This window comes from Eurosta solidaginis, chromosome 1, assembly GCF_040869045.1.
Source record: "Eurosta solidaginis isolate ZX-2024a chromosome 1, ASM4086904v1, whole genome shotgun sequence".
Taxonomy (NCBI): domain Eukaryota; kingdom Metazoa; phylum Arthropoda; class Insecta; order Diptera; family Tephritidae; genus Eurosta; species Eurosta solidaginis.
In genome coordinates, this window is record NC_090319.1 from 346,421,073 (window position 1) to 346,437,397 (window position 16,325).

The following is a 16,325-nucleotide window of genomic DNA, read 5'->3' on the forward strand; positions in this document are numbered from 1 at the left end:
ACATATGTACGTACACGCAGCGGAGAAGCAACGCACAACCACATGCATAAATCTGAGATACTCCCGAAAGTATGCAATGGTTGTGCAAGTGTCCTCACACATACAAGCGCATGGGGTTTGAGAGAAGCCATAAAATCATGCATCTGTAGTTACAGCTGTGTAATTTTATAGCTGATAACTAACTAGTAAGTTCTGGAAATAGAAAAGCTTAGAAATATGCAACGAGGAAATCAGACAGTATAAAAGGCAGCAAACGTAGTGGCACGACAATCAGTTTGATTAAAGCAAGCTATCAATCAGTTGCGAAGTGTAAGTGTTTATTTTGAAGTACCTTAATAAAGGCCATTTTGCATTGTTGAATAGTGGAGTTATTTATTCAACAGTTTAGTGATTCGAACGTTAGTAGAAGGTTGCAAATAAGAGGAATTTCAGTAAATTCGTTACAGTATGATATCGAACAAAGTGGCAAGATTAGTTTCAAGTCAACTTCACCTGAAGTTTACACTCTCACTGAAAAACCGAGCATAAAATTAATTACGCTACAAAACTGCATATTGAAAAACTTTTTGAAAATCTAAATAACAATTTCTAAACTTTCTTGTAGATTATTAGGATTGTTGGTTGGGTACGAGCTACTTCGGGCGTTCCTATATTAAATGAAAAATTTTTAAGATTTTATTATTCTTTCACGTGTTTCGACGTTCTTAGGTCATTAATACATTCTTACTTACTTAATTGACGCTTAACCGCGATAACCTCAGAAGAGATTTTAGGCCGAGCTTCTCTTCCAATTTGCGTCGTGCTCCTCTTGATTTTCCCTACAAATTGGCTGGACGGGACCTACATGTTTTATGCCGCCTCCGAACGGCATCTGCAAGGCAGATGAGTTTTCACTGCGAGCTCTTCATGGCAGAAATACCCTCGGAGCGCTTGCCAAACACTGCCGGGGGGCGACCCCACTTAGAAAAATTTTCTTCTAATTGAAAAACCTAATTTATAAAATTTTGATGTTGCTTTGCCCGGGGTGTGAACCCAGGGCATACGGTGTGGTAGGCGGAGCGCGCTACCATCACACCATGGTGGCCGAATGGCATTAATACATTCATTAAAGGAAAATAAGCAAAAGAACAGAATAATTGACAAAGTTTTCTTAACATTCTCCTTACTTTTTTAATGTACTATAAGCAACTATGTATATATTTTTAAATTTATGCTAATTTTTCGGCTCCAATTCAAAATACTAAAAGTCAGTTTTTCTGAATATTTCCCAAATACATAATAATAAAAATATTGACAATACTAATCGATTTTTTGTCTTTGGGTAAATATATCTTGAAATAAGAATTTTTGAATTTTGTGTATTATACATTTATATAAAAAGTATGAAATTGAATATTTGATAAAAGAAAAAAATTACTGAATAAAATTAGTATATAGTCGCCCTATTGGCGAGAGCTCGTGTGTAGAATTTTTCAAGTTTTGAGTTAACACATTCTACATATAAATGCTGAATAGCCTATATTCAAAAACTAAATGCTAGCCTTAAAACACGCATGCAAGAAATCTCGGCGAAGAAAGGCGCATAAAAAACGTTTTGAAAGAAAAGCCTAATAGAAAAATTTTGACGAAAAATGTCTCTCTTGCTATACCCTACCACATCCGTTATCATCTTTCCAATGCAATTACAAATATTTTCCAAAGTGATAGACGTCGATTCAATGGGCACTTGAAGTTGCTTTTCGGACTTTCCAAAACTGATCTCGTGTTTCGGGTTATATTATCTTCATCATGCGCTAAGAGTTTTTGGCAGTTTCATAACAAGTCACGCCAGCTATGCCTGTTTCGCAATAACTGACGCCAATTGGGAGCACCAAGGGAGGTCAAGTCTTCCTCCATCTGCCTATTCCAAGTCTTCCCCTCCTCTGTTTTCAAACTACGAGTGTCGAATGAAATACTCGCTTGGCCAGAGTGTCTTCGCATAACATGACTTAGGCAGCGAAACTTTTAGTGTTTTATTTTTATTCGCTGCACTATCGTCATATCTGCGTAAAGCCTATGCAACTCATCAGTATACCTACTTCGATACTCGCTGTCAATTATATTTGCTTCAATTCATGTTCAATTTGTCACTTAGCTTTGGTGAGTTTATTGATGCTTAGAAATTCGCCTCGATAACTCCTATTTATAAATCTGGCAGTAAGACTGATGTCTGCAATTACAGGCCAATTTCAAAGCTTTCCCCGTTTCTAAGCTATTTGAGTGCGTTGTCAAGGAAAAGATTTATTTTTCAGTGAAGCACTTGATCTGTCCGAGACAGCATGGGTTTGTTTCTGGTCACTCTACCGTTTCCAATCTTGTGGAGTTCAGTGAATATTGTATCTCTGCCTTTTCATCTGGTCTTCAGGTCGACTGTATTTACACCGACTTTTCCAAAGCTTTTGATAAGGTATCGCATGATGTTCTAATTCACAAACTGTACTGCCTTGGCTTTCATTCAACCTTTTTGCAGTGGCTAAAATCATATCTAGGTAATAGATGGTGTGCCGTCTCTATTGATGGGGTATCATCAGATCTCTTTTTGGCGAAATCGGGCGTCCCGCAGGGTAGTATTTTGGGACCATTACTTTTTGTCTTATTCATCAATGACATTAGCTCATGCTTCTCTTACGCTAGATTTCTGTTGTACGCCGATGATTTCGAAGTTTACTCTGTTGTAAATTCCGCAAACGATATGATTAATCTTCAAGCTGATATTGATAAACTTTACTCCTGGTGCATTAGATCTCATCTTTCATTAAATATAAATAAATGTTTCCACGTAACCTACTCAAAATCTCGTTCAAATCTCAACAGTTCGTATAGTATCGCTAACAGTACGTTGCAGATCTTGGGGTTGTATTTGATACAAAATTTATGTTCGTGAACCATATTGATTTCATCATTGCCAAGGCCTATGCTATGCTAGGCTTCATTAGGCGTAATAGCTCGGAGTTTTCTGACCCGTATACTTTAAAAATACTCTACTCCTCATTCGTGCGTTCTCATATTAAGTATGCTACCATCATTTGGAGACCTTTCCAACAATTCTCAATCAACAGGCTTGAGCGAGTTCAAAAATTTTTTCTTAAGTATGCTTTACGGTCATTAAGGTTTACATACCCTCTTCCTCCATATACTGCTCGTTTACTTCTTTTGAATCTTAAATCCCTGGAAGCCAGGAGATCTATTCTCTCCTTGACTTTCTTGTTTGGCATTATCCACGGAAATGTAGACTGCGCTGACCTTCTTGTGGAAATTAATTTTAATGTTCCAAGGAGGGATCTTCGTAATGTTTGCTCGTTTTATGGTATCAATACTAGAACCAATTATGGAAGGAATGCGCCAATTGCACGCGCCCTGAACGAATTCAATAAGATTTCATCTTCTATTGAGCTTGATTTTTCTATGTGTAGGGACGCTTTTATAAATATTTTAAAGTCAGCTATTTAATTGTTTTTAATTTGTTTGTTATAATAACTTATTATTTATTGTAAACTATATATTTACATGTATGTTTTGTTATCTTTGTGTTAATATTTTTTGTATCTACCATTATTGGCAGTCTGTAAGACCTGTATGTTCATAGACTGAATAAATAAATAAATAAATAAAAGTGTTGTATCAATGGCTCAGACAGCGGCCGACTTGGTGTGGTGGTAGCGTGCTCCGCCTATCACACCGAAGAGCCAGGGTTAACGCCCCAGGCATAGTAAAATCAAAATTTAAGAAAACATTTTTTTCAATGAGAAGAAACATTTTCTAAGCGGGATCGTCTCTCTGTGGTGTTTCGGCATAAACTCTGGGTGTATTTCTGCCATGCAAAGCCTCGCAGTGAAAACTGATCTGTCTTGCATATGCCGTTCGGAGTCGGCGTAAATTGTATAGGTACTGTCTGGAAGACCTTTGGTTTAATAATAGATACACACTGATTTTTTGGCGACCTCAAGGCATGGCCTGCACTTAAAGTCCCTACAAAGGTTACAGAGCTTTATCAAATGAAGTTGGGCAACATCATTAGCTCCGGCAAGAATTCGTTTCAAACCAAACGAGGCTTAAGACAAAATGCCTGCCTACTATTAAACTGTTGTTGGTTGGAGAGCCAAATTTCTAATGCATAATCTACTAGAAAAGCACACACTTGTTTGCTACTTTGTTTGAGGATGCAAAGTTTCACGTTTTTTGTGGTCTGCATGTAAAAACTATGACCACGAATCACTTATTTCAACATTATATGACGTAATCGTAATTATTTGATGAAATTTGAAGCTGCTAGATGTTGAAATGGAGCAGAAATTACGAAAAGTTTCGTATCTGAACCATCGGTTATATGATATATATACTATATATACCACCGATTTATAAAATTTTTTCACACAACAATAAAGCCTCTATCTTTTAAAATGGGACAGTAATTACGAAAAGCTTCTTCACTGAAAAATCGGTTGTGGGCTATATGATATATATACGGCCAATCTCACTAATTTTTTTGGACAACAATATGCACAATATACGAAAGCATATGGTGAAGTTTGGTGCTTCAATCTGATAGATTGAGGAAGATATGACAAAAATCATCTTTTCTGAAAAATCGGTTGTATGATATAGTAGTCCGATCCGACCGGTTCCGACAAATATCTAATCGGATACCTAACTATACCCGCTCACCAAATTTTATCAAGATATCTCAACAATTGAGGGACTAGTTTGCATACAAACAGACGGACATGACTAAATCAACTCAGCTCTTCAACCTGCTCATTTCGGTAATTTTATTGGCGGGTCTATCTCTTTTTCTTAACTTACAACAATTTTGAGATTCGTGACAAAATTAATATACCATTTCATTTTCATGAAAGGCAGAAAAATAGAAAGAACTTTTTTTAATCAGAAAATATGGGCATTTAAGTCTTGTCAGCCCCGCCATTTTGGACCGATATATATACATACGAGGCTATTGTCAACAAGTTCTATTTTGGAAAAAGTAGGTAATTCTACGCTCTACCTTTCCTTATGTACCGTTGGAATCAAGCATGCCGTAGAAAAAATATGAGAAAGCCGTTGGAGGACTCTGGAGAAAAGTTTTGAGGCAGATTTGTCAAACTTCCAATGATGCCACATCTCTTTTCTTTTCCTTTACCAGCTTGAAATAGAAGCTTATGAAACTTTTGTTTCGTGCATTGATATAAATATAAATTTTTTTGTATACATACATACATAAATATTTGCCATTGAAATTCTTCGAAGCTTCGCTAAAGAATTTTCAATAAATGGCTGCTGGTAATAAACAAAAATAAAAGCACACAAGGAAGTTGAAGTTAATTTAACTGTAAATTCAAATTAATGTTGAAATATACAAATATTAAGTATACATATAGATATGAATACATATAGATATTGCTTACGTACATAGCTTTTATTTTAAGAAGAAAAGCTGATTGCTAGCCTCTCATTCATCATCATAACTAAGGAATACTGCGAACCAAATAAACTGAAATCTTCCTGAATAATTAACTTCGCAACAAACAAAATCAAGACGTTGAGAAATTATGTATTTAAAGCTCGTAGTTTGTATAAATTTATATATTTATGTAAATAGACGTATTTGCGCCTAGAAGACAATACGAGATGTTGGGAATATAATGCTTTGTAAAAATACTTAAATGTTTGGTCCAGTGCCGGAAGTTTGTAAGTACAAGAAATTTCCTCATTACCAAGTAGATATACCGCAAGGATGAGAAGAAGGTGCTCAGTCGATTTAGCCAACTTTTTTTTATCAGAGGAGCAACGCCTCAGAGTCAGTGTGCAACTCTTACCGTGGTAAGAAAGTCTCCTAAGACAAGCACCAGTTCCCCTTTGAGACTTCCTGCAAGTTATGAATTCCGGCAATGAAATTCGAAACTCCAACACTTTTTGTTTCATCAAAACAAGGACAAAGGACACCGCCTGCTTAAGAGCCATAATAAACCGCGCAAACAATCGGCCTGCTGGGTATTTTATTTCTGTAGCAAAAACAAACAAGCCTCCTTTAACTTAGAAACTCGAGTAAGATCAATTGCTCGTTTTAATGGATATGACCCAATGTCACCGAAGAAATCCAATAAAGAATCACACGTATCTTTTTAGTGATACAATGTAATCTGCAATTAGTTGGGAAATAAACGTGGAGAACGACTATACTGGCAATTGATGGCCACCCTAACATTGGCTTTATCAGATTGCCAAGCAATCAAAGTACTAAAACTCTGCGAACGGGAGCAATAAGCTGAGTCTTCTAAGAAGACAGGTAAAAGAAATGGTTAGGCTAATAAAGACCGCGGAAAGCGAAGCGTGTCGGGACGAGTACAGGGATCTACTGAGGATCTACAAGCGTGAAATTTCCAGGGCGAAGAGAATCTCATGGAAAAGTTTGTGTACGGACATAGAGTGCTCCAGCCAAACAGCACGGTTGAGAAAAGTCATAGCAAGGGAAATATGTTCCAGGGACTAATAAAGAAAGTGAACGGGAAATGGCCACGTAATAGTGAGGAATCCTTCGAGGTGCTTCTCGATACACATTTCCCGTCGGGAGATGTTTTAGATGAGCCAGCATACAGCACTCACACTTCGATCACGGAGCAGGTAGTGCCGGGCTTGGTGACCGATACCAAGATCGAGTGGGCAGTCAAAACATTTTCTAAGTTTAAATCGCCGGGCCCAGATGGTATATTCCCGGCCGTGCTACAAGTCTCAAGTAGGGCGATCGTGGAATGGCTTAAAATAATATTCGATGGGCGCATAAGACTGAATCATGTACCGCACTCTTGGAGAACTGCTCGTGTAGCTTTCCTACTAAAGGCGGGAAAGATCGGCCACGTGTATGCCATAGATTATACACCCATTAGATTAACATCATTTCTGCTCAAAACCTTTGAGAGGCTGATAGATGTGTACATAAAGTCCAACGTGGATGAAAAGCTGCTCTCCACAACACAACATGCGCACACCAAAGGCAAGTCGGTATACACCCCATTGCTTAGAGTGGTAATAAGCGTAGAGAAAGCCCTGGAATATAAGGAATATGCTCCAGGAGTCTTCTTAGACATTGCCGGGGCTTTCAACAATGTCTCTAAATGGGCGATTATGGATGGTCTTCATTACATTAAAGTACATCCAGCCTTAACCAGATGGATCGGCTGCATGTTAAATTACAGGAAGATTACATCACAATGGGGATTGTACGAGGCCACGAAATCAGTGGACAGGGGAACGCCGCAGGGAGGGGTGCTATCACCTCTGCTGTGGACGCTGGTCATCAAACAACTGCTCAGGCGATTTGATGAGGGACCCGTAAAACTTACGGCTTATGCAGATGATATTGCAATTTTCATAAGTGGAAAGTGCCTTCCAACGATTAGCTCTTTGATGGATCGGGCGCTTCGGGATATTCATACCTGAGCATCAAATGTCGGGTTGAAAGTCGACGCGGATAAGACGGATATGGTCTTGTTTACAAAGAGGTACAAGGTCCCAAATTGGATCAGGCCTAAGTTAGGAGGGGTGACCCCACAGGAGAAACCGTGCACAAAGTATCTAGGAATCATCATAGACAGTAAGCTGTCACGGAAACCCAAAGTGGAGGAGAGGGCGTAGAAGGCTTCAACGGCACTTTATGCATGTAAAAGAATTCTGGGGTGTACGTGGGGCCTATCACCCTCTCTTTCTAATTGGGTTTTTACAGCGATTGTAAGCCCAATTCTATACTGTGGAGTTCTTGTTTGGTGGAAAGCCACACAAAAAGCAAAAAATTAGAGAGGGCATGCAGACTATCAATGCTTAGCATTACGGGAGCCCTGAAAACAACCCCGACAGCTGCACTGTATGCCATTCTGCACATTCCACCTGTAGACCTGGTAGCAAAGAACATAGCGTTAACAACTGCAACCAGGCTTGGTGCCTCGGGGCAGCTTGAGCGGCGACCATACGACCATAGTAGTATAGCGTCATCAATCACAAGACGAACAGACTACCTGATTCCTATCTGCGCTTCGAGGGCGATCTTAAGGCCACAATAGGGGTGGACGGTTGGCGTAAGGGTGCTCAAATGGCGGACGAAGCGGTACATGTGTACACAGATGGTTCCAAAGTAGTGGAAGGAGTAGGGTCTGCGGTATACTGTTTTGATCCGGAGATAAACAGATCCTATAGGCTGCCGGAATACTGTAGCGTTTTCCAAGCGGAAGTAGTAGCCGTAACCAAAGCAGTGGAAACCCTGGAAGAAAATAGCTCAAGCTGCAATCGTGTTAACTTTTATATTGACAGTCAAGCAGCAATTAAGGCAATAGTCTCGCATACCACAGCATCTAAATGCGTGTTAGAGTGTAAGCAGTCCCTGGAGAGAATCGGGACAGGGGGAAGCATATATATATATTGTGTCCCAGGGCATATGGGAATAGATGGGAATGAAAAATCGGATAAATTAGCTAAAAAGGGCGCATCCCTTGAAGCTTGCTCCGTAGACGCGCCAATTAGACTGGGCGAAATTAAGCGAAGGCGAGAGGTGCACATGATCGACCAAGTAGGAAAGGCGTGGGCTTAAGCGCGGGGCTGTGTAGTGTCGAAGATTATGTGCAGGTCCTACAACCTTAGACTAACACAGTTGCTTCTATCATTAAAAAGAGAGGACTGTAGACTCATGACGGGTATTCTGACTAAACACTGCCTTCTGGCGTCACATGCCTTTAAATTAGGCTTTGTCAGTGATAGCAGATGTAGGAAGTGCGGGCTGGAGGAGGATACGATCGAGCACGTTCTGTGCTCTTGTCCTGCGTTGCCAGGCTAAGACTCCAGCTATTAGGAGTGATAAAGCTGTCAGATCTAGAAGCAGCAAGCGGCTTAAATCCTAGGAAGCTTCTAGTATTTGCCAAGAGGACGGAGTTATTTTATAACATAGGTCCTGGTTTTTGATAGGTCTTTCAGTTTGGTCGTTAAAACAAACTTCTGGTAAAACTACGGAGTAATTCAGTCTATGTGAGGTCCTCATGGACCGGCCAGTTCAACCTAACCTAACCTGCGAACGTCAGGTCGAGAGGTGTCACCGTTTATGTGACTTTAATCGGCTTATTTGACTTTAAGCTGTGTGGAGCAACCGTGCAGAGCTAAAAAGCGTTGCCATGGTTATAAAAAGATGTACGTATATGGTTCGGGCTGTTATGCGGTGGGATCGATCTTAGTGGAGGCCATTTTGTATAAAAATCCCTTATGTAAATGTGAATTGTGGTTACTAAATTGGATGCCACAAAGTCTTATAGACTTTGTGCCTTGCAGGGGATATACACTTTTTTATAGATCACGATGTAAGCCTTTGCATTCACAGGACATCATCCAACCAGAAGGCAGAACTTTTTTCTCAAGATTGTCATATAAAAATTTCATAGCCAATGCTGTGCTCATATTGGCAATTCGTCGGTTTGATCGAGTAAAAAACCGGCTGTTTGGACTCGTTTGGCTCCTTTTGGGGTTTCTGAGGACATATTGAGCTGTAAAAGGCACACTTAACATTAGTGGTTTCTTAAAGGTTTTCGCTCCAGCGCATGATTTTCCAAGAAACGACTAAAACTCCTTTTTTGTTGCATTTTCAAATTCATATGACAAAAATAAAAAAAAAAAATCGGAAGATAATTTAATCAAGTTCTCGAAACCTACTTTTAACTTTCTGTGCGAATCAGTGGTCGCTGAAGTATCGATATCACTGGTCGACACAGGCTCTGTTGCATGTGATGTTGTGCATGATTGCTAAATTCCTTTTAACCCTTATCTGAAATGTAGAGGCGGTGTCCCTTGAAGCTCTAGTTTCCAAAATATTAAGTACTAAAAATATACTTGATTATTATTATTATATATTAAATAAATTTTTTAGGATATTTTTTTTATGAGTTGACTCAGGAGCACTACTCTGAATTCTCCAGCAGTAATCAGCTAACATATGTGCATTGCAGTATCGTTGATATCGCTCTTTCATAGTGTGGAGGTCCTGGTAAATACGCTCGCCTTGATCTTCAATGAGATCCCCTAAATTTTCAGGAAAACGGCCCAGATGTCTATGGAGGAAGTGCATCTTGATGCTCATGTTTACACCCAGACGTTGAAAGTGTAGTATCAGTTGGTCTATATGATGAAAGAAGTTAGACTGGATCACAAACTTGTTTTCGTATCTGTGGGCCATCGAAAATCCCAGGTTTCACCTTTTCTGAACTCAATTTTGGAAATGTTTTAGTAGATATGTATTTAAAACGCTCTGAATGATGCCAGGAGGTACTGGGTCCAGGTTCTGACGAATGCCTGGCACTTAAGACTGGTCGAACACTAGTCAGTAGGTTGGGATAAATCGACTAAGAGTGATTTATGCGGATTATTCCTGTTATGTCTACCATACAGAAATAACAGGCGCTGTGGCGGTCCGACGGTTAACGCCATAGGCGTTTGGTATTTCAAATAAGGTCTTTTTTTATTTGACCATAAGCGCTATGATTAAGCACAACTTTTACATACGAAACTTGGAATCTAGGGTATGTTATTAGTTACATATGGGCAACCGAATTAGTTCATATAATCTCCTTCCACTAGGTCTGACCGAATCAAATTAAATTCCTTGAACATAAACGTGCCACAAATAGAACAAAAACAATTAATGTGAAACAAAAGAAAATCCTAATGCCACAGACAAAAAGTGGTATTTTGATCACCAGTGTAATTAAAAACAAAAGGAACTTTTTCTATTTGAATATGGATATCTCACCGAAGAGTGGACGTATCAAGACACAAAAGAAAAGGAAATTAAAGCTTATCGAAAAAAGTTTTGGGCAAAGTATCCCATCCCTATAGTGGTTAAGCAAAAACAAAATTTTCCACGCAAGAAGACCAAAAAAAAAAAAACTAATAAAGAATTGAAAATTTTGTTGTTGCTGGTTACGGTTTCGAATCGAGCTCAAGGCCTAACAATAATTATTTTATCATTATTATTGTTACGATAAATTTTTCCTTTAATGAAATAATTTTTAAATTGGAATAGAAGAAAGAAAAAATTTAAACAACTGCCAAAGCTCGGTGTATAGATCCATTTCGGGAACTGCTAAATTCCTTCATCGGCAACGTTTAGGCGCCGCTGCTATAACCATTTTTTTTTCATTTAAGGAAAAATCTATCATAACAATAATAATGATAAATAATTATTTTTAGGCATTGATCTTGATTCGAACCCGCTATCTTATAAATCAGTAGGCCGATATAACAACAAAAATTGTTCTTGCTGGTTTATCTAAGTTTATTCAAAAAATGCAGAGGATAGAAAATTTTACAGTATGCATCCTTAAACTAGATAATTGGAGCTGAATTTTTTTTTTTTTGCTTTTGATTTCCCCTTACGACCATTACGACATTACACAAAATTTTTAAAACCTTTTTTGAACCCTTTATTTTTCCAGTTGTGTACATATAAAAATGTAAGTCAACCAACCACGGTATGTGGCTGGTCTATTTAGAAATATATATGTCCATTAAACCACGAAGTTTTCAATCCGTAAGTACATAGCTGCATTCAAAATTCGAAGTCATTGACTTCGACTTAAACTGAAGTTCATTTGCATAGAGTGCATTCTTTTACAATTCCTCTTCTTATTAACTTTGTACGGAGGATACTCAACGTTAGGTGGTACAAAATTTTGGTTACTTCTGGCCCATAATGAATTTCTGTTAGTATAATGATTATTAACAACCCAACAAAGAATCTCTTGCGTTAATGGCTACAGATTCCTTAAAAATGTTAAGGTTATTTTTTGTAATCTTTTCACAAATATGAAAAAATTTGCCATTATTTTCCGTCTCTGGTTCTAACATCTTAATATATAAAAAACACGTGCCACACAATTGAGGCCAATGGACTCTTAAACTACTGAACCGATTTTGAATTAGTTTTGCACCCCGTATGTAGTTTGATCTAACTTGAAATATAGGATAGGTGACTGGGTGACAAGGGTCTCAAGATATAGGCCAAAACGTGGACCCGGGTACGCCCAGAATGTGTTTATAGAATATGGATACAAAATGAAAGCTGTGGATGAGTGCTTTAGCTGAGGGTAATTTTCATACTACTAGGGTCTCGATATATAGGCCAAAACGTGGACCCGAGTACTCCTAGAATGTGTTTATAGAATGTGGATATCAAACGAAAGCTATTGATGAGTGCTTTAATACAGAGTAATATATTATCCAGAGACGGACTGGGACTGGGATTAGGACTAGGACTGGGACTGAGACTCTGAGTGGGACTGGGACTGGAATAAAATACATACCACCTTCTGGGACAGGCAATAAGGGATGCAGAAGAATGAGAAGAAATTGAGAGAAGAGAAAAGAGAAAAGAGAGAAGGAGATTGAGAAAGAGATAGAATGAGACGAAGATGGAGACAGATGAAGCGAAAAAGACGGAGGGAGGAGTGAATAAAAGGATTAGAAAAAAGTGAAGAGGGGGGGGGGGGGGGAGGGCAGAGTCAGACGGAAAAAGCTTATTAAAATGTATGCAGATTGGCCAAATTTGGGGCAGGACAACGTCTGACGGGTCTTCTAGTATTCTTATATAAAATTACCTGAAATTTAATCATAAATTCTACCTCGACTTTCATATTAATTACATTAATAATTTGTAAACATATGTACATTTCAGACAGAAACTAATTGAGCAAAAGTCACGGTACAACACACAAATTGGAGATGCGCAAAAAAATGTACAAAATTTGCAAGACAAAGTCGCTGGCATGCAAGCGAAAATTGAGAAGCTGGAACAAGAATTGTCACTGAAGGCATGGAATGTAGAACGTAAGCTAATTAAATAAAATTAATATTAAATATACATACATATTTGCTTTAACACACGAATATTTAAGGCCGCGGCAGAATGAAATTTTTCATATAGATGCATTTAACGCAATCTTATGCATTTCAGCAACGTTCACACAATCAACCAAGATGTTGCGTTTATAAATATGAAGGAACTTCAGACTTGGCAATTGAAGTATATTTCGCCTTGCCTATTCACATACAAAATTTCTCGAAGCACTGTTATAAACATTCTCCCTATAGCAACGAGGATAAATACAATAAGAGCCGTCACTCGTTATTTTTTTGGCATTTACTCGATATATACTGAGAGGTAGTCGCTAACTTTTTTTTGGGCGAGATGTTTATAAATGTCTTCTATACATTTTCGTGGGGTATTTGTGTTTATTTTTCGACTGTATTTAATTAATTTATTTAATTCTCGTTCCAAAAATCACAGTTGCACAAGGGGCCTACACGGCATGGATAAATGCGAGACAATTAAAAATGTCCCTCTCAGAAAACATTCGGCACCAATTTTTTCAATTTCCAGCGAGATACTCGCCACAAAATAACGAGTGACGGCTCTTATTGTATTTATCCTCTTTGCCTATAGAACAAAAATACTTGCTAACGTATTTTGTGTCGTATTAATTTGTTATACTGCAGTATTTAATTATGAAAAATGTCAGAAAAGTTACCAACGAGTGTGAAAAATAATTTCACTTCCAAAGTGTGTCAGCAACCTTAGCCAATGCAGATGTCAAATTCTTCTTCTTATGCTTTGCTTGCAACAAAAGTTGCAAGTTGGCTACTTTTTAATGTCAGATGGCGCCAGTGTCGCTCATTCTATTGTTCTCCATAAAATTACTTACAATGTACTTATAATGCATAAGATTGAGTTAAATGCATCTACATATATGAAAATCTGCTTATGTGACGGGGCTTTCAATCAGTATTAATAAGAATGCTTTTTGTTTTTGGTTTTGTAATATTGCAATATAAATGTAGGATTGCAAAGTGAGCTGGAAGCGGCACACACAGACGACGACTTCGTGCGCAAGCGATTGAAATTGCTTGAAGAGGAAAAGACTAGCCTGCGGCACAAATATAGCGAAAATGAAGATGAATTTAGAAGAAAATATGGTAGGTTTGAAATAATTTGTTGGCGTTTTTTTAATTCAATCATTTATTGACAGAGGAACTTGAAACGCAATATAATGAGCTGGAGGCAAAGTACAAGGAAACCAAGCAGTTGGCAAGTAATTTACAAACGCAACTAGCGGCAGCACAAAGTGAAGCTGAAGAATGGAGCAAAGAGGTTGAGAAAATACGCGGCGAATTAGAAGCGCAGATCACAATACTGAAGAATGCGTTAGATAACTCGGAGGCGGAAAGGAAAATATGTCAGGATAAATGGCAAAAGGAGTTCGAAATGTTGAGAACACAAAATAGAGGTGGTTTCCAAAAAAAAAAAAAATTTAAATTGTTAATAGAAATAACTTTTTGATACTCTTTGTATGCATAAAGATCGCGAGGAGACCGTTATGGCCGATTGCGAATGGCAGTTACGTCAAATACAACGTCAGTCCAAAGAAAAAACCGATCAATTAGAGCGCGAACGTCAAATGGTTGTGGAGCGAGCTGAAAATTTGCATAGTGAATTAGAAGAACGCAAACAGGAAGTAGAAGGTTTGAAGGTATATCAGGCTGAGGTCAAATCACTGCGAGGTGTTGTAGCTGAGCAGGAGCAAGCTATAAAAACGCTTATGAATCAGATAGATAATATGAAAGGCGAATTACAAACTGCGCATACGAATTTGGAGGAGCAGATGAAGGCCGTGAAGAAAATAAAGCATCAGTGTGATAGGTGAGTAGAGCTTTTCTTCTCTTAAGCCCGTTTTCACCATCTACAGTTACTTATCTGAAAGTTATCGAAATCTTCATTTTTTCCTTGCTAACTGACGCATAGACTGTGAGTAAAGTTGAACTGGCCGATCCGTGAACACCTCATATAGACTGAATGAGTCCATAGTGTATCCATAAGTTTGTTTAATCACCAAATTGAAAAAAAAAAAAAAACAAATTATATAACCTCCATCCATTGCAAGCTCGCGTTGTTGTCACACGTTATCATCTTCACATCATTGTACAATCCTGTCGAATCGAAGATTGGAAGGGGTTTACTTGGTTCTTCCCCATCATTGTCAGCATTAAGCTTATTAGCTCCCTTTCTATAGACCTCCACTTCTCAATAATCATCCGTCCGAAAGAACTGTTTCGATCAATCAGCGCCACAATCAGTGTCTGCTTTGCCATATAATTTATCCTCTCGGGAACAATCACAATCTTAGTGTTACCTTCACCCTTTGACATCTCCGAGAAAAGCTGTGTGTTAGCACTATTTTAATTGATACATTGCCACTTTTAAAGTAATCTCGCTCTGTCTTGCATCTTTCGAGGTTGTTGCTTTCAAGGTAGTTACTACCTCTTTATTGGCGCCCATCTGTCCTACAGCTTAGTCTCACTTGTCTTTTCAATGCAGCTGGCCTGCCTCACGGCCCTGATTCTGGGTCTCTTTTGCCTCTTGAAAGCAAGCTTTCGCCGAACTTTGCCTCTTCATTAAGCTGCTCGAAGCTCCTTTCCCCTCTATAGGTTGCAGTAGCGAGGGTTTCTCGCAGTTAATATATTCGACCTACCTCTGTTGCCTCACGGACCCGCTCCAAGTGTTCGCAGGCCAGTTCTTTTGGGTTGACCAGTGCTCCCAAGACTTGGGAAATTCGAAGTCCTGCACGGTATTGCGATACAGCTCTTTTGCTCCCTCTTCTCTGTACCCTTCTTCACCCTACTCCTCCTTTTGGATTTGTATGTCTTTTCATCATTGAGCTCGTTTACTCTCCACTACTTTCGCTTTCCAAGTCCGAAGCATCGCTTATAGTGTTTTTGTCTCTCTTGGCTTTTGGCTCACTTCTCCCTCTCTCATCCTCCTTTTTAATATAAGATGTTGAGTCGTCCATCTTGGTCGCACGACCACCTGGCCGATATGATGGGCTCAGCGGTCGAATATTAAATATGGAAAAAACCCAGTCCGACGAAGCAGCGCCCCTTACAGTGGTAAGGCATCAATATTTATTAAGGTTAGCCGGTAACGGGAAGGCTCCATTGGAATACAGCCGAATATATCCCCTGGCTGCAAATAATCCAATAGGCATGATTCGCCCAACACCCGGATTAGGCAGTTCTTGGTCAACAACGTCCCACCGCTCGCTCGGCTACATCTTCCGGTGGTGTGGAGTTCGCCTAAGCCTTCACACCTTCGACAAGATGCACACCCTTGTGAGGGGCCTGCCAGTAAACAAAAGCCAGCTGTTTCATATTAGATTTCTATCGTTCCTTTTGCAATTATCGATTTTACTGGGAGTAGGTCAATATGTGCT

The 16,325-nt window shown here is 38.9% G+C and overlaps 1 protein-coding gene across 5 annotated transcripts in view; it reads left to right on the top strand.

The window, feature by feature from the left end:
- Positions 1–16,325, top strand: part of LOC137238018 (uncharacterized) — a 76,331-nt gene that overhangs the window by 45,238 nt on the left and 14,768 nt on the right. For all 5 annotated transcript variants that reach the window (XM_067762521.1, XM_067762520.1, XM_067762522.1 and 2 more), the window contains exons 3-6: positions 12,737–12,888; positions 13,900–14,034; positions 14,088–14,345; positions 14,419–14,758. In XM_067762521.1, coding sequence (XP_067618622.1) covers positions 12,737–12,888; positions 13,900–14,034; positions 14,088–14,345; positions 14,419–14,758 — 885 coding nt within the window. The remainder of the gene's footprint in view (positions 1–12,736; positions 12,889–13,899; positions 14,035–14,087; positions 14,346–14,418; positions 14,759–16,325) is intronic.